The 23,325-nt window shown below is 35.9% G+C and overlaps 2 protein-coding genes across 2 annotated transcripts in view; both read right to left on the bottom strand.

Annotated features, from left to right (window-relative positions):
* Positions 1 to 455, bottom strand: part of LOC121315885 (ezrin-like) — a 29,403-nt gene extending 28,948 nt beyond the window's left edge. The window contains exon 1 of the mRNA XM_041250442.1: positions 308 to 455. The gene's annotated coding sequence lies outside the window, so the exon portion shown is untranslated. The remainder of the gene's footprint in view (positions 1 to 307) is intronic.
* Positions 456 to 11,442: 10,987 nt separating this feature from the next.
* On the bottom strand, positions 11,443 to 21,369 carry rsph3 (radial spoke head 3). The gene is made up of 9 exons (XM_041250439.1): positions 21,007 to 21,369; positions 19,522 to 19,609; positions 17,066 to 17,207; positions 15,663 to 15,808; positions 14,665 to 14,868; positions 14,187 to 14,349; positions 13,940 to 14,026; positions 12,695 to 12,777; positions 11,443 to 11,766 (listed from the first exon to the last, which is right to left on the bottom strand). Exons 1-8 carry the CDS (start codon positions 21,114 to 21,116, stop codon positions 12,701 to 12,703), a joined length of 1,017 nt encoding a protein of 338 aa, XP_041106373.1. The 5' UTR covers positions 21,117 to 21,369; the 3' UTR covers positions 11,443 to 11,766; positions 12,695 to 12,700.
* Between the last annotated feature and the right edge of the window lie 1,956 nt (positions 21,370 to 23,325).

Genomic DNA, 23,325 nt, shown 5'->3' with positions numbered 1-23,325 from the left:
GTATCTTTAAAAACTACCTTGATGTAAAAAAAAAAAATGCTTAGAAAATTAATCGACTTTTTAAATAGATGTGTACATTGTGTGTACATAGCGAACTGACAGCAAATACATTCGGTTTTCCTAACCCTTCAGCATTTACACCAGCCACAACCCACAGTAATCCGTGTAACACCTGTTGAGTGATTTCCTTTTAATTCATATAACAAGTACAAAACAAAAACTATTGTTATATCGTCTATTTTGTCGGTCGATTGAATTTTACGTCGTGCTAAAAACATATCCTTAAATTTAACTTGTATTTCCTTACCAGTACAGCTAGGACAGACCAGTCAGATAGCACCAGCGTCCATTTATCCCCCCCAGAATTGAGTAATGCTGCAATATGGCTGCTCCTCTAACTCACACAGCACTATTCTTTTCTTCACCCGCCTGTTCCTGTTTGTCACCGCTGCCGATGGGAATCGGCGACTACTACAGCGACTCCTACCGCCCTAACATAAAACAGCAACAAGCACCGGCTAGCTCCACACAGGAACTATTACACAACTAAAAGAGTGTCTCGTCAATATAGCACGTTAAGAAAAGGTAACTAATGCACGTGATCAAACCTGTCCGCAGTTTCATATTAAATTCGTCTAAAATATCTGCATACTGTATGGCAAGCCAAATGATCATTTAGAGATATCGCAAAATGATTTGAAGCTATCTTGAAATATTTAAAGATATCTTCAAATGCAATTTAAGATATCTCTAAATTATCATTTGGCTTGCCATACATACTGTAAGTTCAGACAGGAAACAGCTTGAGAAATTGATTTCACACTTACAGCTGTAAAGAAGAAGAAAGAAAAGCTGCAAGCAATAAACGAAGAATGTTATCATTCTATTTAAAAAAAAAATGAATTGTGTAATCCTACCCTTATTACAAATGATCACGTGTTTAAACGTGTTTCTGTTGCAAGCTGTAAAAAAATAAAATAAAATAACCAGGTGTTAGTAATTAAACCTTAACATGTTCAAAGGTATGACATTGGAAGGATTTTATTTATTTATTTATTTATTTTACAGAGCTCAAACTGGTCTATCTGAAAGAATGTTCAAATGACTCACGTTGATATATTTTACATGTAGTTTCCCCTGGCTGCCTGTAGTTAGGGTGGTTCATTTAGTTACTAAGTGAAAAGTGTTTAAGTGATATTTGTTTACAAAAGGATGTGTCAGATATATTTAAGCTTCACAAGCTATGGAAAATGAAAAAAAAAAAAAAAACTTATCTTTGAGGCAGAGGAATATCAGACTCCCTATGCTCTTATTTGGTTTAGTTCAGAGAACTATATGTGTGTCCACATAGCAATAACGACCACACGCTTGGCAGTCTTGGTTTGGGAGTTCGTATCTAATGCCATGTCGCTCATTATTCACACTAATTTAAAAGCACAAACACTGTTAGCACTGTCACTGGCCAGTCCTTCTTGAGCTGAGGTTCTTTCGTTTTTTTTTGTTTTTTGTTTTTTGTTTTTTGTTTTTTTCAGAATACAAAGATTTGTCAAGTACAATGCAGTACATTCTATTGTTTTTATTTCCTGGTAGCTAATCACTTCTTGTGTACTAGCCTTTTAAACATATCTTCATAATCGAAAGGTCGAAAAATACAAGAAAAACACCTTAAGACCTTCAACTGATGAAAAGGAGGCCAGGTGATTATTACTAGTGCTAATAAGAGGTCATTTTATAATACTATTTACAAGATGATCAAGCTTTAGTGCAACCTGTTCTTTTGTGTTATAAATATGTATTAGAAATATATACTAACAGTGAGTCTAAAATAATGATTTATATCTATCTTATTAAGAAAAGAAGGTATATTGTTTCTTTTTAATAGAAGTCTTATACCAAAAGCTGCAGTGTCACATCACTTTACTGATTCAGCTTCCCACTGTCCTTGACCATAACATAGAATCCCTAGATTGTAACCTATAATGTGTTGAGGCAAACACAATGTAGCAATACTTACAATCAATGTACTTTTATGTGTCCCCATACAAACATACTATAGTTTCCTATTATATATCATAGAAACAAAAACTAAAGTGTTTTGATGGTACTATTGTATTTTTTAAATTGGTCAGTAAAGTAAGCTTAGCTCGTGAATAAGTATAATAAAATGCATGCACTTGAGGTGGGGCAAATAGTGCTGATACAGTTTATCTGGTTATTTGACTTCTAAGTAACGGCTGCTTGCGTCATTCACCTGCACTTTTTTGTCACGCTGTGTTCTTTACAAGGTCGCCTACCAAATGCAAAGTTAATAAGCCTCACTAGCTCAACAAACACAAGGGATCATAGCAACAGAGATTGTGAACCGCTAGCGAATAAGCGGTCCCTGCACTAACACACATGGATGTTTACATAGATACAATGTATTGTTTCTAACTGCATTACGTGGGGGTGTACAAATCATACCTTTCACATAGCTATATCAGTAGCGTTCTCAGACACTCCCATTGCAGCCCAATGGAACTTCAGTCGGCGGAAGCCCGAACTGGCTGGGGAGGGTGTCGTAACAGAAAATGTTGGCCAATAGCAGAACTCGATTAAAATAGAACCATATATATATGCTCCAGGATCACCTGTAGAGCAATATAATAAACGTTCCTCCTTCAGGTTCGTGAGTAGTATACGTGTTGTATAGCCTGTCTTCTTTGCCTAGTGTTTTAGTTGTGTTGAGGAAGGCACGCTTCTGGGCTTGCGACTGACGCGGACCTTAATAATTATTATTATTATATATATATTATATATAATATATATTATAGATATATATATATATATATATATATTATATAAAAGACTGTTGGCACTATTTTCGTAGCATTAAGAATAAAAGCAAGACTCACTCACATTTTGAAAAAATAAAAGATGGCTATTTATTCATTTTGCATACATATATATATAATGAATAAATAAATAGCCATCTTTTTTTTTCAAAGATGTGAAGTGAGTCTTGCTTTAATTCTTAATGCATAAAAATAGTGCTAACAGTCTTTGACAAACAATGGAAAGTGTCTAGGTAGGTGTTTTTCTTATCTACTGTGCAAGTCCCTTATTTATTTATTTATTTATTTTGTCTATTACTGTTTTACATATATAGTATATTATATACCGTGCACTGAAAAATTGTTTGCCCCTGTCTGATTTTCGGCATTTTTGCATCTTTTTGACACTGAATGTTATCAAATCTTCAACCGAAATCTAATATTAGATAAGAGACCCCGAGTGAACAAGTAACATAAAATGTTGATACTTATTGGATTTATTTATTAAAGCAATGTGTGCAACACCCAATGCACCCGTGTGAAAAAATAATCGCCCCCTTAGACTCAATACCTGGTTACACCATCTTTAGCAGCAACAACTGCAACCAAACGCTTCCTGTAGTTATTGATCAGTCTCTCACAGCGACGTGGAGGGATTTTGGCCCACTCCATCATGTAGAACTGCTTCAACTCAGTGACATTTGTGGGTTTTCGAGCATAAACTGCTCATTTCAAGTCCTGCCACAACATCTCAATGGGGTTTAGGTCTGAACTTTGACTAGGTCATTCCAAAACTTTAAATTTCTTGTTCTTCAACCATTCTGATGTAGACTTGCTTGTGTGTTTCGGATCACTGTCTTGCTGTGTGACCCAGCTGCACTTCAGCTTCATCTCTCGGACGGCAATGATGGCAAGTCATCCAGGTCCTGATGCAGAGAAGCATCCCCAAATCATGACACTACCACCACCATGCTTGACCATTGGTATGAGGTTCTTACTGTGGAATGCAGTGTTTGGTCTTCGCCAGACATAACAGGGCCTATGTTGGCCAAAAAGTTCCACTTTTGACTCAACTGTCCATAGAACATTGTTCCAGAACTCCTGAGGATCATCCAGGTGCTTTTTGGCAAACTTGAGAAGAGCATTCATGTTCTTCTTAGTGAGCAGTGGTTTCCGTCTTGCTACTCTGCCATGAATCGCATTTTTGCCCAGTGCCTTTCTGATGGTGGATTCATGAACATTGACCTTAGCCGAGACAAGAGAGGCCTGCATATTCCTAGATGTTGTTCTAGGGTTCTTTGTGACTTCTTGGACGATTTTCTACCTTGCTCTTGGAGAGATTTTGACAGGACGTCCACTCCTGGGAAGATTCACTACTGTCCCAAAATTTCTCCATTTGGACAATATGGCTCTGAGTGTGGTTTGATGGAGCCCCAGAGCCTTAGAAATGGCTTTGTAATCCTTTCCAGACTGATAGGCATCTACAATTTCTTTTCCGGAGGTCTTCAGGAATTTCTTTTGATCGTGGCATGATTTGCCTCTAGAAACTGTGTGCTGACAACTTCACTCTGATGGTAAGGGACAAAGTTAGTCAGATTTATATGGGCAGGCTTGGCCCAAATCAGGCCTGATTGTTAACTAAAGTATTCAAACAGCTGAACATATCTATCCCTTTAATTGGGTTGAGTTAACTAGGGGGGCAATAACTTTTTTCACACCTGAAGTTTGCATGTTTAATTACCTTGCACACCAAACAAATGAAAGAAGCACCAAACTTTGGTGTCATTTTTTTCTCTCAGACTTTCTATATACTACTACAACTCCACAAAAAGTTCTGACCAAACTCAATGTGAAAAATGTGCAAAAATGCAGAAAGTCAGATAGGGGGCAAATACTTTTTCATGGCACTGTGTATATATATATATATATATATATATATATATATATATATATATATATATAGTATATATATATATATATATATATATATATATAAAACAATGTGTACAATCCCTTATGTCAGAGGGGGACCTGACTGGGGGTTCTTTCAGCATATAATCGGTTACACCCTGGGGTTAGCCATTTGTAAACAGGGACAAATGTCGGAAATTAGTTTACATAGGATTCTTAAGAACTTGAGTCATTGTAAACAAAGTGATTAACCAGATGACACTAAAACACTAGTGATCTAAAATTTCCATAAACTGTCTACTTGTGATTTGTGATCCTTGTATTTTAAAGTGATGTATGTAAGAAATGTGTTGGACTGATAAGAAACTTATTTATTCACAGGGTAGGTGCACCATAGACATTTATGGTGTATTGTATTGTATGTCACATAAATGATGCTACAATCTTCAACCTTCACAATTAACAGCAAAGAAGACTATTAGTGCCAACAGCTATGTGTTTTGTTGAGATTTCCAGTAGGAACTAATTGTGTTGATGTGACTAATCTTGGCTGGAGCAACCTAGAATTGAAAGACATTTTGTGGTGGAACTGCCCAAGATTCTACTGTTTGCTTTTAGTGCCTGAAGCAGCCTCCGCTTCAGGAATATTTCTTAGGTCAGTATGCCCTTACACTGTTTACTGTTGATCCAAATCCATTAAAAAATTGGAAATTAATCACTGTAAGGTTGATATGAAGAAGCCAAAATAAACATTTTTGTCTGTATATATATTCAGACCCCTGACCAATTCTCTCATATTCCTGAATTCCCAATGGTACATTGAAATTTCATTCTGTTTGATATTTTATTTTTAAACACTGAAACTCAGAATCAATTATTGTAAGGTGACATTGGTTTAATAATATTTTTAAGAAAAATAAAAAAACTGAAATATCTTGCTTGCATAAGTATTCAAAGCTCCCAGTTTGCACCGATGAAAGAAATTGCCCTAATAAGAACACAATTACCTTACCATTGGCCTCCACCTGTGAACCATTAAAGTTGCCGTCACATTTTCTGGATAAAAACCCCACTGTTGAAGAATCATTAGTAAGGCTGTGAATCTGAAGGAAAATGACGACCAAAGAGCATTCTACAGAAGTTAGAGATAAAGTAATACAAATGCATAGATTAGGGAAAGGGTACAAAATAATATCCAAGTGTTTGGATATCCCAGTGAGCACAGCTGGATCAATAATCAGGAAGTGGAAGCTGCATCACACCACCCAGGCACTGCCAAGAAAAGGCCGTCCCTCAAAACTCAGCGCTCAAACAAGGAGACTTGTGAGAGAAGCCACAGAGAGGCCAACAATCACTTTGAAGGAGCTACAGAGTTCAATGGCTGGGAGTGGAGTAATGGTGCACCAGTCAACCATATCAAGAGCTCTGCATAACACTGGCCTGTATGGGAGGGTGGCAAGAAAGAAGCCATTACTCAAAAAGTACCATCTGAAAGCACGTCTGGAGTTTGCCAGAAAACATGAGAGTGACCCAGCTGCGATGTGGGAAAAGGTTTTGTGGTCAGATGAGACCAAGATAGTGCTTTTTGGCCAAAACTCAAAGCGCTATGTGTGGCGCAAACCTAACACTGCCCATGCCTCAAGACACACCATCCCTACAGTGAAGTATGGTGGTGGCAGCATCATGCTGTGGGGATGCTTCTCATCAGCAGGGACTGGGCATCTTGTTACAATTGAAGGAAGAATGGATGGAGCAAAATACAGGAAAATACTGCAAGAGAATCTGCTTCAGTCTGCTAAAAAACTGAAGCTTAGGCGGAAATTCACCTTTCAGCAGGACAATGATCCCAAGCACAAGGCCAAAGCAACATTGGAGTGGCTCAAGAACAAAAAGGTGAATGTCCTACAGTGGCCCAGTCAAAGTCCTGATCTCAATCCCATTGAGAATCTGTGGCACTATTTGAAAATTGCAGTCCACAAGTGTCGTCCAACCAACCTGAACAACCTGGAGCAAATCTGCCAAGAAGAATGGGCCAAAAATCACTCCGACACTGTGTGCAAAGCTGGTACATACTTACCCCAAAAGACTTAAAGCTGTTATTGCAGCGAAAGGTGGCTCTACCAAATATTAATGTGTGGGGGTTGAATACTTATGCAAGCAAGATATTTCAGTTTTTTTATTTTTCTTAAAAATATTTCCCAACATAAAACCAATGTCACCTTACAATAATTGATTTTGAGTTTCAGTGTTTTAAAATAAAATATCGAACAGAACAAAATTTCAATATACCATTTGTAATTCAGTAATATGAGAGAATTGGTCAGGGGTCTGAATACTTTTGCAAGGCACTGTGTATATATATATATATATATATATATATATATATATATATATATATATATATATATATATATATATATATTTATCATTAGGGATTAAACCTTCAGTTGTCCTTAGATGATTCCCTTCAAGCACTATTTGTAAAGAATACGGAGAACTTTACATTATAACGTGTGGCCTGGTTCTCTGTGGGTGGTCGGTACGCAGATCTTGGGGAGAACAATCTTTCTTGCCTGTGTAGGAGAAAAGCTGGCAGGAAGCTGATTTGGAGAGTCAGAGTAAGACAAAGAACCCAAGAGACCAAAGAAACAAAACATGGATGGTTTTCTGAAAGCTGTGGGGCACGTTGCAAAGGAAAAGGGCAAGAAAGACGATGGAGGGGTACTGCCATGAGGCAGCAAAATTTCACGTACCCAGAGCGACAGTCGCTGCAACGTATATCCAATAGTTAGCTCAAGGTAAAACTTGGGCAACCATGTGCTTATACAGGGAGGTGTGAATGGAGTAGTGGAGGCTGTGGAGACACTTATGGTAGCAGAACTTTGACTTGAAATTGCAGTATTTCTTTTCTTGTGTTATATTCTCCTTTGGATTTTGGATTATTACTTCTATAATAGAAGCTATCTCCACACCAAGGCAGGAATACCATTGTTGGTAAACCTCCGGGTCGATGAGTTGATGCACCGAAGCAATTTGTTGTATAGTCAGAATCTGAGACTGTGTACCGAAGTGCTGTGTTGGTACTTGTTCACGCGGCAAATCAGGTTTTCTACAACTAAGCAACCAGTACGCCGAAAAGAAAGCGCTGAAATTAATAAATCATAAAGAATGTAATTAAGAAGGAAAAAAATGAAGACTAACATTTAGAGTGAAGGCTTCATTATGACAGAGAAACACAAGTAACATTTAGCCTTGTTTGGCGTCAGTTTCCCATACTTGCAGATAAAACAGCAGCTTTATTTGTTGTCAATTAAACATTTCCTTTATATCATATCCAGTCTCACAGTAAGATGTTCCCATGGATACCCAGATACGCATCGAATTGTCAAACTTTTTGATTTGGGATTCGATGCGTTCAGGTCAAAAATGCTATTCAGAATCCCAGAATTCGCTAGTATGACTCAGCAAGATTGGCGCTGACTTGGGAGAGGCTACACAAGTGACAACACTCTAAATGTGATTGTTATTATTTTGTATTATGAATATTGTTTTAATAGTGTTTATTGTTAGGATTAGGGATGGACATAGTTTCCTTTTTGAATACACAGAGTGAAACCTTTTTGTGTATTTGATTACCTGAACAAGTCTTTTGTGCGTGTGCACAAGCAGACAGCATAACAGTGTAAGCCGGTAAAGTTTAGCCGGGTTCATAAAGTGTTCAAACAATGTCCAAGACGGGATTTCTTTGCTCTGTACCTTATTTCCTTAGGCACAAGTTTTTTCTTTTGTTTACTAATTAAAATACACCTAACTCAACGAGCAGAAACGTCATAACGCGTAGCTCTTCCAACAGTACCATAATATTGCGCAAACCACCAAATAATAATTTTTGTTGTAGTGTATTCAGAATAAAATAACACCTATCATATAGCAACCTAAATATTATACATCGGTTTAATTCTAACAAATAATATTTATAATATAATCTTAGTGTAAATGTTGTAACCTGGCTAAAATAGAAAATACATTCCAACATTACAATAGTATAACATTACTAATTACAACTAGCCATCAAATACTGACATCAGATGAATCGAAGTCAAGTTACTTTGTTTATTCAATAACCTGTAAATAATTCAAAACAAGGATCCCTGGTTGTACTTTAATGGTCAGTGCAAATGTTGCCGTTACTCCAACCATTCACAGAAAGTCAACAGTAGATGTTTTACATTGAACTACAGTCCAGAGTTAAAAAAAAAAAACTCCTTTCCAACTCCAAGTATCTTGCCTTTTCTTATAGTTACTATGTTGTTGTGCTTAACATTTAGTATGTCTTCATATTCATCAAAACATTAAATTACCTTTCTAATTTCAATGTTACCCAAGTTTGGATTACCGTACTTCTTATAGCACTTGCTATATACATGTTTAATGGCTGAAGTAACATATATTGAAGGGCTTTGTTTAGCCACTTTCTTTTGAGACGTGGGCTCTCTTTGATTACCATACACAGTTAGAAACGAGATAACATTGAATCCGGGCCAGTAAAAACACAAGTGCAGTGGCCCGAGGGGCCAGTAGTTAAAAATCTAAACGTATATATAATATTGCCATATAATACAAACACAACATGCTTTGAAACAAAAGAAGGTCATCAGTAGATTTAATAGATTTAAAAAAAAAAAAAAAGTATTGCCATAGGCCTACATCTGATTTGGCTTGTCCAACAGGAATGTAGAAGCCTAAAGTGCGTATCTTCTGTACTAGCAATAAAAGAATCACACTCTCACACACTCAAGGTTTTAATGCAAACTGGCAACAGGGGACTTCAAACTAATTTGATGCACTGATTCACTAATATGTAACCGAAGCTCAGGAAATTTAAGGACAGATGATCAACAATAGATGCACGAATTAATTGTTGCACCCCTATTTAAGAGTTTTGCTAAATTCTGACAGCCAGCAAAGTTCTATACCCACACATCACAAGGTCGAATGACAAAGCTGGTGATTGCAAACTGCTGATGTACACCAGCTATGTATAGCTTAATTTTAAGAGTTTATTAACTCTTGTTTCAGAGCTTAAATAGGAAAATAATGCAATGTTTATTGCAGTTTCAATTATTTCTTTACCATTTAAAGGGCATATAAGCAAGGGGTTTCATAATGGAAAGGAACAAACAGCTGATGAAACAATAAGAACTTGCACAATTTAACTGGAAAAACCTAGTGTTCCATTTGTATAATGTGTTATTAGGCATTTCGTGATACTTCACCTAAAGTTATAGCATGTCACTTTTAACAAAAGTAAGTGGTTTTAGAACCAGCTTTAATTGGTCGTCCTACCAAAATCTCTCCAAGAACAAACCGGAAAATCATCAAGAAGTGGCAAAGAACCCCAGAGTAACATCCAAGGATCTGCAGGCAACTCACGCCTTGGCTAATGTAACTGTTCATGACTCAACTATCAGAAAAAGACTAAACAAGAATGCTATTCATGGAAGGATAGCCAGGAGGAAACCCCTGCTCTCTAAAAAGAACATTGCTACCCATCTGAAGTTCACCAAAGAGCACATAGATGATCCACAAGACTTCTGGAACAATGTTCTCTGGACAGATGAGTCAAAGGTAGAACTTTTTGGCCTCAATGAGAAACGTTATGTTTGTCGAAAACCAAACACTGCATTCAAACTGAAGAACCTCATCCCAACCATCAAGCATGGCGGTGGGAGTGTGATGGTTTGGGGCTGCTTTGCTGCCTCAGGACCTAGACAGCTTGCCATCATTGAAACAACTATGAATTATGCATTGTATCAGAATATTCTAGAGGAGAATGTCAGATCATCTGTCTGTGAGCTGAAGCTGAACCGAAAGTGGGTCATGCAACAAGACAATGATCCTAAACATACAAGCAGATCTACAAAAGAATGGCGGCAGAAGAAGAAATTCCGCATTTTGGAATGGCCTAGTCAAAGTCCGGACCTAAACCCATCGAAATGTTGTGGCAGGACCTGAAGCGAGTTGTCCGTGAAAGGAAGCCCTCAAATGTCACCAAGTTGAAGCAGTTCTGTAAGGAGGAATGGGCCAAAATTCCTCAAAACCGATGTGACAGACTGATCAACAGTTACAGGAAACGCTTAGTTGAAGTTATTGCTGCTCAAGGGGGTGCCGCCAGTTACTGAATTTAAAGGTTCACATACTTTTTCACACATAGATATTGAATGTTGAATCATTTGTGAAGAAATAAATGTTGAAAAAGTATCATGTTTTTGTGTCATTTGTTTAATCAGGTTATCTTTATCTATTATTAGGACTTAAATTAAGATATAATAACATTTTAGGTTTGAAATATGTGAAAATCCTAAAAGGGGTTCACAAACTTTTTTTCAGCACTGTAGATTAATTACGGCAAAGTGCTAATTTGATAGCAGAACATCATGTGAAAATTATTCTTCACATACGTCACATTTTTCATGACTGCTAAAGTCCCAATTTAGGCCAACAATATGGGTATTTTGCAGCCGCAAATCACATTGCATGTATCATTACATCTGCCCCTATACGTGGCAAGTATTTTGTTGAGAAAACATCTTGAGAAACATCTTGAGCACCTAGCTATATTTTCAAGCTGAAACAAAAAAATCCTGTAGGAAATACCATTAGATTTGTTTCTTTATTTTTTATACTGGTAATATGCGTCAAGAAATCAATAATAATAATAATAACAGGGATATTGTTTATTCATGTGTTGTGTCTAAATCATTTAATTTAATATGCCATATTGTTGTGTGGTGCTAAAGATCAGTGATATATCTTTGTATTACATAATTACAAAAGCAAACACAATTTGACAAACGTTTTATTATTATTTAAATGGTTGCATATAATGTCAATGCACAGTCACAAATTCAACACAAATAAACTGCAAGATGTTTTAAGTGGCTCAAATATTATTTAATTCCTCTATTCTTTCCATAATTTTGAGGATTATTTGTTATTGTCCAGTTAGTTTTCTTTACTCCCTTTCTCCGCAAAATGACTCCTATAAAGAAGAACGTATTTGTTAAGATGACATACATTCGTTTTTGATCTCCATTATAACATTTACCACAATGGCAGCCTTTATTATTTTTCCCAGGCAAAGTAATATTGTATATGTTGCCTCCTTTTTCTTGCTTTTCATGTAATTCAAAATAAGAGGCCATAAATATTAATGATCAAGGGCAAACAGTACAAATGTGGTATGGTGCATTATATGACTAGCTAAACCTTTCTAACATTCACTTTCATTGGGATTCCAAATCGTGTTATCCTGCAATAACAGGACATATTAGAGCTTCGAAAAACAAACATCACAAAGGCTCCACTTCACAGCAATGCACAGCTTTCCACAGAATGACCTATTCCACTGAAAACTAATAACTGAGTTTTTTTTTTTTTGTCCAAAGTAACATAATATATCAGCTTGTACACTCAGTGAACCCTGGAGTTATCACTTAAGTAAAAAGTGATATAAAGGAGTGCTATTTATTTATTTGTGTCTCTTACTAACACAAGAAATATTGTTAATTATAAAGATATAGACATTTACTGACTTTAAATAGTACCCCAGTTTCAATGGCACATTAATAAAAAGGGGAAGGAATTCAGCATAGAAGGATGCTTTTTTTCTGCAGCTTTTTCTTGGCTTGATTTTGGATGTCTCTACTGACAAAAAATATGTATACAATGCTTCTTATTGCATTTATATAGTAAAGTTTTTGGTTGTACAGTCAGAGGGAATAATGGGAGCAACTTATTAGAACTGCTGTGTTCCAAAAAAAAAAGCATTACAAATAAAATGGGTAAACAGGTACAAAACAACAAGACATTGTAAATAATGAGCAACTGCTTTATTTTACTATGCCACATGTTTTGAATGGTAACTGTATTACAAGATTTTTTTTTTTTAACAATTTACCCAGCATTACCTCTCATTATTCTGAAGCATGTCTATTTTGCTCCAACTTCTCAAAGACATCTAACCTCTGATTAACCACCTCACGAATCAACACTAAAAGAAGAAAAACAGGTTTGTTAATGTGAAGAGTCAGCATGTTGGTATTGTCCTATAACAATGCAACATCACTTTGCACTAATGACAAACATAATAATAAACAAATAGTCAAATTAATAACTGAATATATTAGATTGTGCTTTTTTTTTTTTTTTTTCTGGTGCCTGTTCCACTATTTGCCATACTCCAGTGTACAGTTAACTATTAGTATTTTGCTGCGATTACCACATAGTAGAACTATAATTTTAGACTACAGCTGTAACCGTACTTTTAATTTAATGTTATACTTTGCAAAATTTCTTTGTAGCTTATCATTTCTCTTTTGACATTCTGTTTTCCTTTTAAGGAGTTGTTGTAACTGTAAAATAAATTATGTAAAGACAAAAGTAATCTAGAAAACTTTTGCTCCTTCATGAAATAACTGGAACAATTGCTTTAAATCATGTGTTAACAAAAGAATACTAAAAGTCTGATTTGGTAGATTATCATGAAATAATAAAAAAAAAAATGTCACAAGGTGGCGCTAATCAAATGTATCAGTCAGTACACTTTAGCTTTGTTACCAACAGTATTCTAATATGTTTAATATCTCTTTCAATAAAGTATTAAAACCCTCACTTCCATTGTCCAATAAAAAATGGCCAGTTTTAGCATTATCTCAACAGTTGTTTAAGTGTGCATTTTAGATCACTATAGGGACATACTTTCAAAGTGTTTACTCCCATTTTTAATTACCTCCAATTAAGAAGAAAATTCCATGTTAATGATGAACATACAAATTGAGAGTGCTTGGTTGTTCGGTTCTCATTTTGTAAAATGAACAGTTGTTTTACTGGAGTAAACGCTTTGTAAATATAGTATGGTCAATTCTTTCTTGCAAAGTGTTTCACTATCACAAAACTAAAGTGCGTGTGCGTTTCCTAGGCTTTGTTTTTTTTTAAGCATGGAATCTGTTAGAAAAAGTAGTTAATCTAAACCCAAATACAATAACAATTACTAATTCCTTATCTTGAAGCGTGTGTGTGTGTGTGTTCTGTGTCTAAACAAGATGGCCATGCACAATGAAAATATATAACAAAAAGTGGCTGTGAAAAAGATCCCACTTCCTACTTATTAGGTTGAGAAATCTTCAAGCAATAACTACTTAATGGTTACTTACTGTCCAGCATGGTTCTGCCAAATACCCTCTTATCCAAAGTCTTCTCTACCTCTGTCATTAACCAAGGCATGAATTCTGTTTCCACATCTGTGACAGGGAAAAATAAAGTGTTTACAATTAATATTATACAATTGTACTATATTGTGATATTATTACAGCTGGACTTTGCTATCATCCAATCAAGATTCTGTATGCTAGATTTTTCAATTTATAAAATTTACAATTTTAAGTGAACTACTGTACAAACCTCTCTCAACTGAGTCGTAGAAATAACCATTATCCTGCAAAGAACTGTAAACAGAGGGAAGGAGGTCAGCCAGATAGTGTTGTGCGAATGCTCGTGCTGCAATCTTCTTGGCACTTTCCTTTTCCAACCGTAGAAACTCCCTCTGTTGCTTCATGCGGTGTTCCTTTAAGGTAAAGAAAGCCAACACAAGCTAAATATACTACTGTATACAACACAGGTCATAGTGCATCACAGTAAACATATCGCTTGACGCAATTACTGCCAACCACACTTGAACAAAACACATTTTTATAGAAAAGCAATGTTGGGCCTAAATGAACTGAATGGTGGTAATCCAACCCAATTTCAAAGAGCAGACCTAAAATTCAGTGAAGAAAAGCCTGTCTTATTTTGGATCAGAAGAATCCATACTAGATTTCAGAATAACAAAAGTGAGAGTGTCAGTTTTCAATTAACTTAAATCTCTCCAACAAAATACCTTCTCCTCTCTGTGTCTTCGCTCTTGCTCCTCAAGTCTCTGTACTTCCACCAGTTCAGCATTACGCAGCTCTTCAAAGGCCCGCTGCTGAGCACGTAGGCTAGCTAGCTCCTCTTCCTCCATCACCTCCAGCAGGGCCTGTTCAATCGTTTTTCCAGTCAGTACCTCCAAGATGGGATTGACTTCAATGTCAAAGTCAAAAAGCTGAAGGGAAGGAATATGTGAATGACAGCTTAAGTAAACAGCCACTTGTTTTAAGAAGCTTGGGGTTTCATTACAATTGGTATAATGTTTGAAACACACAAAAAAAACCTCCAAGTTTACTGACCAATGTTTAAAAAGTACATATCTTTACAATAATTATTGCTAAATGTGTCACAGAACTCCCTGTAGTGTTTAAAAGAAACACTGCTTCAGCACTGGTTTATCCCATGTAGCACAGCCATATACTTTTGAACATAATCCTAATGGCTTTAATATTTTTATTCACACATCGATCAACTGTAAATATATTATTCAATTTTTACACTTGCAGCGTTCACAAGGAGAAGAAGAAATCATAATGCATTGATGCTCCCATCTGCAGCAATGCTAGTCCCTGATTGAAACAAAGACAGAACAGCATTGCAGGATGGAGAGAGATCTGGATATGCTACAATGCTTATAACAGACATTCATTTTTCTTCTGGAGAATGCTTTCAAGCAACAGTTGAGAAACATGTTCCCCAAGTGATTTATGTGTGAATAAAAATATTAAAACATTAGTTATTATGTATGACAACATACTGTAACGTTGTACGGACACAGAAATAAGTAAAGGTAAAGTAAGATGTCTTTTGTACCCATTTAAGTGTGTTCTGTATGTAACCTTTTCAAAATAGCACTATTGTGCAAATTACAGATATATTAGAAGTCATATTCAAGACTGTAGTAATATCTGTAGACAATGACCATGTCAAGATGAGACAATGTCCTAAATAACTATGGGTATGCCATACCTCTCCCTCCAATATCTGTGTTGCAACATCCTTCCCTGTCTTTGCTGGTATAAAGAGAGGTGTTGCTGGTCTGTCCAGGAATGCATCTGTCTGACATTGCACATCACTCTCCTCAATACGGTCACTCAGCTCTTCAAGGTACAATTCTGAGTAAAAGAAACCAAATTATAAACAAAAGGCTAATTTTAGTTTCAATTTAGATTACAGAATACAATGAAACACAAAGTGATCCACACTAGCAATAAGTAAGTACGACAATATTTAAATTTTGCAGAACTGTTATGTTTACAGATTTCAGCAGGTAGAACTGCTGAGGAATATTTTATTGAGAGAATTATAAATGTACCCTTCTCTCTCCAGATACAGTAAGGGGTTCTGTTGTAAACTCACATTGACTTGAAATTTGGACTATAAACTACTTTACTTACTATATTATTACAAATATATAGTACACTTGAATATTTAAAAGTAGGAAATTACCCAGTAAATACTTGTACAAGTATTTCAGCACATTCTTTATATTTAGAAAACTACTGTATTGCTGAATTTTATAGTGGCAAACCGTCTTGCTCAATTGTAATTATATTTTATTTTTAGATAAAATCTATCAGTACAATCTGCCCTAGACTCAATATAGATTTTCTTGGTATTTTTAGAAATAGAATTTCTAGGTAACAAAACAAAAAATACATCTAAAAATGCAAATACAGCTGTTCAGCCTAACTGCTAGTGAAAAATGAGGTTATTAGTGAAGCACTGAGATCTGGGACAAAGACACACTGGATCTGCTATAGATAGTTTAAATCAAGGGAAGTAATGTTAAAACTGTACAATGCATTAGTAAGACCTCATCTTGAATACTGTGTTCAGTTCTGGTCACCTCGCTACAAAAAGAAAATTTCTGCTTTAGAAAGAGTGCAAAGAAGAGCGACCAGAATTATTCCGGGTTTAAAAGTCATGTCATATGCAGACAGGCTAAAATAATTTAATCTATTCAATCTTGAACAAAGACTATGCGGCAACCTGATTCAAGCATCCAAAATCCTAAACGGTATTGACAATGTCGAGTCAAGGGTCTTTTTTGACCTGAAAAAAGAAACAAGGACCAGAGGTCGCAAATGGAGATTAGACAAAGGGGCATTCAGAACAGAAAATAGGAGGCACTTTTTTTACACAGAGAAGTGTGAAGGTCTGGAACCAACTTCCCAGTAATGCTGTTGAAGCTGACACCCTGGGATCCTTCAAGAAGCTGCTTGATGAGATTCTGGGATCAATAAGCTACTAACAACCAAACGAGCAAGATGGGCCAAATGGCCTCCTCTCCTTTGTAAACTTTTTTATGTTCTTGTGATTGCTATGGCATTTGCCGAGCTAAACAAAGCAGTTTTTACTGATCATTGTACCTGTCTGAACATCAATATGTTTTCGTCCCTCTACAGGCTCAGGAGTTCTGGGTCGAAGATGTTCTTTTGCTCGTTTCCTGGCAACTGCTCTCCTCCTGGCCTCCTGCATTCTCTGAATCTCTATCGGGTCAGTTTGTGCTGACTGTGAACAGTCAAAAATACAAATAACTAGAGTTGCTAGCAACTATAAAGACTTCCAAGAAAACATGGTTAATTCATCACAAATAATCGCTACTAAAACTCGCTACATTTCCTATAATTAGTTAATGGGCTACTTTAGTTGTATCGTGTACAGAACATAAAGTTATGCTGAAGTTTAAGTGCACTGATCTGTGTTAGATACAGCTGAGGAGCTATAGGCCAATTTGTGGGTTTTGAACCTTAGCAGAGGTCGCAGGTGATGACATTTCATAGAGCACATATGTCTTCCTATACATGTTCAATTATAACTATGACCCCATTGGCACACCCTAGGAGATAAAATTTAAACGTTAATTCCAATATGGCTGCCAATCCATGTGACCAATCTGCTTTCGATTTTAGCGGTTATTACTTTATTATGGGCCGTACAACTGTATCAACATTGAAGAGCATATGTGCAACACTGGTCTTGTTATGGGTCACAAAAGTCATTTTTCAATTATCAATATGGCCACCAAACCACGTGGCCAAAACACACCATTTTGAAATCAACAGTACTTCACATTACCCTCTACAATCTTACTCAGTTTTATATCTCTAGTGTATTCTAGTGTGGACTTATACTTTAATATATGTAAATACAGCACTCATGAAATTGTTATTTTGCTCACTGCATCCACGTTTTTTAATGAGAAAGTGTGGATTTTAAAAAACTTAGAAAGTACCTTGTCCTGAGCAAACCTCACAATTTGGGTGCCGATCAACATTGCGGTTTCAGACAAGATCTTTGAATAACACTGTTCTGTTATGGGTCATAAAAGTTGTTTTTTAATTATCAATATGGCCACCAAACCATGTGACCAAAACACAGCATTTTGAAATCTACAGTACTTCACAATACCCTGTACTAGCATACTCAGTTTCGTGTCTCTAGAGTATTTTAGTATGGATTTATACTTTAATATATGTAAATATAGAAATTGTGAAATTGTTGTTTTGCTCACTGCATCCATGTTTTGTAACGAAAAAGCGCGGATTTTACAAAACTTAGAAAGGACCTTGTCATGAGCAAACGTGACAATTTTGGTGCCAATCAACATTGCAGTTTCAGACAAGAAGATCTTTGAATATTTTGCGCAAATCCAACGCGGCAAGCAAACCAAGCTAGCTTGAGCTAGCTTCTTTATTGTTTATTTAAATGCTCAACAAGAACATTTACATATAAAATATTATGCGATAAGTAAAAAAATAAACCCTTTTAAATGTAATTGTTCATTTAAATACAGTGTTTTGGCTGTGCAGATGTTTGATATGATGTGCTTGAATAAAACTTTTGATTACTTAAAATGTACCGGGATAATGACTGCCATCAGTGGCTGAAGGTATGAGTTTAGCCACGGCGGTTCTAGTGTTAAAGTAGTCCATAAATTTACATATTGTGTGTGTCTGTGTATTTTTGTATGGCCTTTCTGCTTGAGATTACGTGAGATATAGTCAGAAAAACGGGATCTTGACTGCTGAAACCTCTTCAGCCACAAGCACGATTCCTGCATGGTTAAAATGGGTTTACAGCTATTTTTTATTGTGAGAAAGCGATTGACCCTGCCGTTACAAAGTCATGCTGCCAAAAGGACGTCCTTTTGCTGTTACACGATGTATTCGCGTGACAACGTCACAAAGTCATGACTGTAGAGTCGATTTTCACGTGCATGTAAACCAAGCAAATGAAAACAAAATTACAGGCACGTTATTTAAACAGTTGTAGCAACACATGGGGATGTATAACACTATATTTTTCAGAACACTGCTACTTACTCTTAAAGCTATGGAAATTTGTACTGAAAGAAGTCGTTATGAATTCATGCTAGTTTTAAAGTAAAGGTATTCATTAGTATGTTACCAAGTTTTCATTCATTTTCGTGACAGAATAACATCCAAACACTTTTTTTTTTTTTTACCAGAGGTGGCTGTGTAACCAGAGGACATTATACCTTTAGTGCCCTCAGGTACCCAGTTTGCTTGAGCCAAATTCGGTACATGAGGTGTCTATTATTTGCATTAGAAGTTAATAGGGGTTCCAGATATTACAGTCCCTTTGTCCTAAAATCCTCACAGTTCAAACACTCACAGTTTAATTTAGTGACCTCGACTTGAGTTATCATTTAAGTAAAATCAATGACTACCCACTTGACCCTATTCTAGGTGCAAATGTAGACACATTGGTAAATATGGAATTACTTTTGTACTGCACAATTGTTTTTTTTTTTCTCTTTTCAAATTTTTCCTAAATCCTCAAAATAGAGTAATATACTTACAATTGGCAATATGTTCTGTGCATAAGTGTTTCCTCGCACAACTCGCCTGTCATACATGATATTCCCATACTGTGCTTGTTCCTCATTTCTGCATTACAGAACATAAAAGCAAATCATTGAAGAAACAGCCTTATCATGCAATAGTGAAACATAATTGAGCAAAACACTGTTATTGAGAATGCAATATGATAACAACATTTCATATTTGGATAAGATCAAACAGCACAATGCATAGAGGGCAAGATTTAATAAGCGTTTGCTTCAGTGCAAAATTTTTACAGAAATCTAAGAAAATATGCTTTTTTAATGTCTGCAATGAATGGAACCTTTTTAGAAAATGACCTTCAAATAGGTAGCTGATGATCGTTACATTAACTTTCATCCACAGTTTGTAGAGCAGCTCACAACTGGCCCGTGCAGAGTTTAACCAGACAGTTAGCAATGTGTTGGGGTTTACTTAAACATGTTTTAGGATTCACAAATAATAAAGTATGAATTAAAAATGTTGAGTGTATATTTTGAGTATGAAATTCAAGTTTTGGCCATGGCAGTAAAATACACACTAATTTTTCCTCTTGTTTTGTATGTTTGCAGCTCTTATTTAATCATTCTAGGCAGGCAAATCTACAACAGTGGCTCTTGAATAAGCCCATACAGTCTATTAGATGTGAGTCCTAATTTCCTATTAATACCCCATTAAAGTCAGATAAAAGATAAACGTCACCTGTGTGATAACTTTGCAATATGTCACAGGTCGAGAAATCATTACAAAACAAAACAACAACAAAAATTGCAATAATATGCCAGCCAATTGAAAGAATATAAATATTAAATGAATCTGTGAACCAAGCAGAATGCCATTTTTTATAATACCAAGGACTGCTTCCCTCTATGCACAGTTAACCTGATAACAGTGAGCTCAGACTGGCCATATAGGAACAATCACTATCCCTTTCCTTTCACTCTACATGAAGAAACACTGGATGCTTGGTGGCGGCACCAGTGTATTACTCAGTAATATTTAGTTACCTGCAAGGCTTTAATATACTTATATTTTCCTTTAGTTCCTGATATACTTTCAAGCATATCTCAAAACAACATTCATACCTAATAGATTACGAAAATTGTCACGTTTGATTAACTTTATGATGTCACACCATTCTAAATCCATGGATACAGTTATAACAATGATGTCACTGCTGTATGTTCCTATGAATGGAATGAAATGGCATCATAATGCAAAACACATATCCCTTCAGTCTGCAATGGGTGGAAAGCAGTAAGATCCTCACTATGCAGCACGTATTTATTGGTAGTTATTAGAAAATGTGACATCTTAAATTAGTATAACTGAATCATGTATTTGTAGGCTATACAACGCTGAAGCAAATATTTGATATGTAACATTTTGCTCAACTGGTTCCCTATTAACTCCATATTTCTATCAATATATGCTATCCGACCAAAATACACACACACACTTACTGCTCTGGCACGGGGTCTCTGTATTTATTCCGGTTTTGTAGCGCTCTGGGTCGACTAGAAAATGTGTAGGTACCGGTCCCCTCCTTTTGGGGCTGTAAAATAGACGTCATGTTAACAATAATATAACTTTAAACTAAAACTGCAAAGGTAAAAGAAACGTGGCAGGAGCAAAAACAACGATGTCCAAGCTGTTTTGTCACAGTCTGTCTTGATGTTAGTTACGCTCCAGTCCCTAGCAACCGTATCCAACATAAACTGTTGCAGCGTTTCCAACCGCCTCTTCCGCTTTGCAAGAACCACTGGGGTAAACAAACAAATCCACATAAATAAACAAAAACAGCGACAAAACAAAAAAAAAAATGCAGATAAATAGAAGATCTTGATGATATATTACAACGCATTTGGTGATACATTGTTTTAAATGTATTATAGCTTTAAAAAAAATACTAAATGTTTTGTTTAAGTAAACGTGTCTTACGTGTAATGTAATATTGTATGCGTCAGAGATCATTCTGCGCAGATTCTGTACAGAATCTGACCAATTTAGCCAATGGGTACATTCACTGAGATTGTTTTTAGCAGAACATTGGCTAAATTGGTCAGATTCTGCACATAATATGTGCATACTAATCTCCGTGAACGCACCCATTTAGATGAACTGCACCATACATGTTTTGCATATTTTATAAAATCTGCCTTATCATCCAATAAAAAACATGAGAGATGTGGACAGGGGCGTCCCCAGAAATCTTTTACATTGTACACAACTGAATCACGTCACCAACATCCCATCTCATGCAGGCAACGATTGAGGACCACCAACACGTGAAGTGTTTAAACCATCAGAATGCTGCACTTTTGTTCTTGAATTCCCCTTTCTGAAAATGAATAAACACAGCGCGCTGCCATCGAGACAGAACAACAACTACACAAGCAGCCAAATAGTCCACAACAACAATAAAAGTTACAAGTAAGCCTATTTGAAATACAGATTTACACTAGGGGGAAAACTAGCTCACAAATATTTTATGCCGGTTTAGTTTCTAATCATTTTACTCTAACAATAACTGTAACTAATTAGTACTCGTCCTAAACATGACATATTAACTTTATTTATTTGTTACACGTGATAACACAAGCAGTTCAATTTTCAGACTACCTGTGTTACTGCCGATGTCGAAGTTGTGACTAGGGTTGGTAATTTGCAGGCTACACAATCCCGCGACACTTTGAGACGGGATTTTAAAATTGCCTGTCTCATGATGGAAGTGAATGTGTAAAATGGCATTTTTATTAGCAACAAACATGTAAAAACTTATCAGCTGTTCTCCATACTGCCTCCGTTCAGACGTATTGACTGAGCAACGTTACTTATTTGATGGGTAAAGTAATTGCTTACAGAAAATAAATAGCGGCGTTAACTTATTAGTGACGCAAATATATAAAAAAAGAATAACAATAATACAAATAAAAATACACTGTATTCATTCTTATTGTTGTTATTATACAAGTGTTTGCTACGCATGGTAACCTACCAATATTAATTTTAGCAAAGGTTAATTTACGCTTTAATTTCATTTCACATAATTGAGTCTCAGTCGGAAGTATAAAGCAGCATTTACCATCTAATTTAACACGGAGAGTAAAATGTATTTTCATGGGGTAAGCAGCATTACCTTGGTCGTGTGTAACCTTGATAAATACTGTACAATAGTTAATGGTAATGGAGTAGACATTACAAAAGAGCCATCCATTTTAACTGCAATGTTACTTTTAACTACTGTACAAAAATTTAGTATTAAAAAAAACCCAAACAAACAAAAAAACAGAGACACCAGCTATTCTTATTCACTTTATTGACTACATTCAACACGACTTTGAAGAGAAGGTCATAAAGATAACATACCAATATATGTAAAGATAAGCACATTACATTTTTAAACTCAGCGCACATGTTAAAACGTCAATATTAAGCCATGCAGATAAATAAAATAAGGAAATGCATTAATACGTTATGAAACCGTTCGTAATAGGCTCCTCTTTTTTAGCGATTACCTCTGACGAGGGTTCCAGTTGGATTTGTAGCTGGACTGGGGTGTTTACGCTTCAACCTGTGTAGCTTAGAATTTTTCTTATTCTTACTGTGATTGGCTGCAAAGACAACAGGGCTAGCCAGAGATTGGATAACGTTTTGTTGGGTTGTAATTGTGCCGTTTGGGTGCGTTGTTAAATTCATCGGTGTTCTGCATCGCTGAGAAATGGTATCCTTGGTGTGTAGAATTTAACAAGAGTTTGGTGAATCAGCATAACTAATAATAA

Source organism: Polyodon spathula, chromosome 5 (assembly GCF_017654505.1).
Source record: "Polyodon spathula isolate WHYD16114869_AA chromosome 5, ASM1765450v1, whole genome shotgun sequence".
Lineage (NCBI taxonomy): Eukaryota > Metazoa > Chordata > Actinopteri > Acipenseriformes > Polyodontidae > Polyodon > Polyodon spathula.
This window is presented reverse-complemented; position numbering and strand designations above follow the sequence as displayed.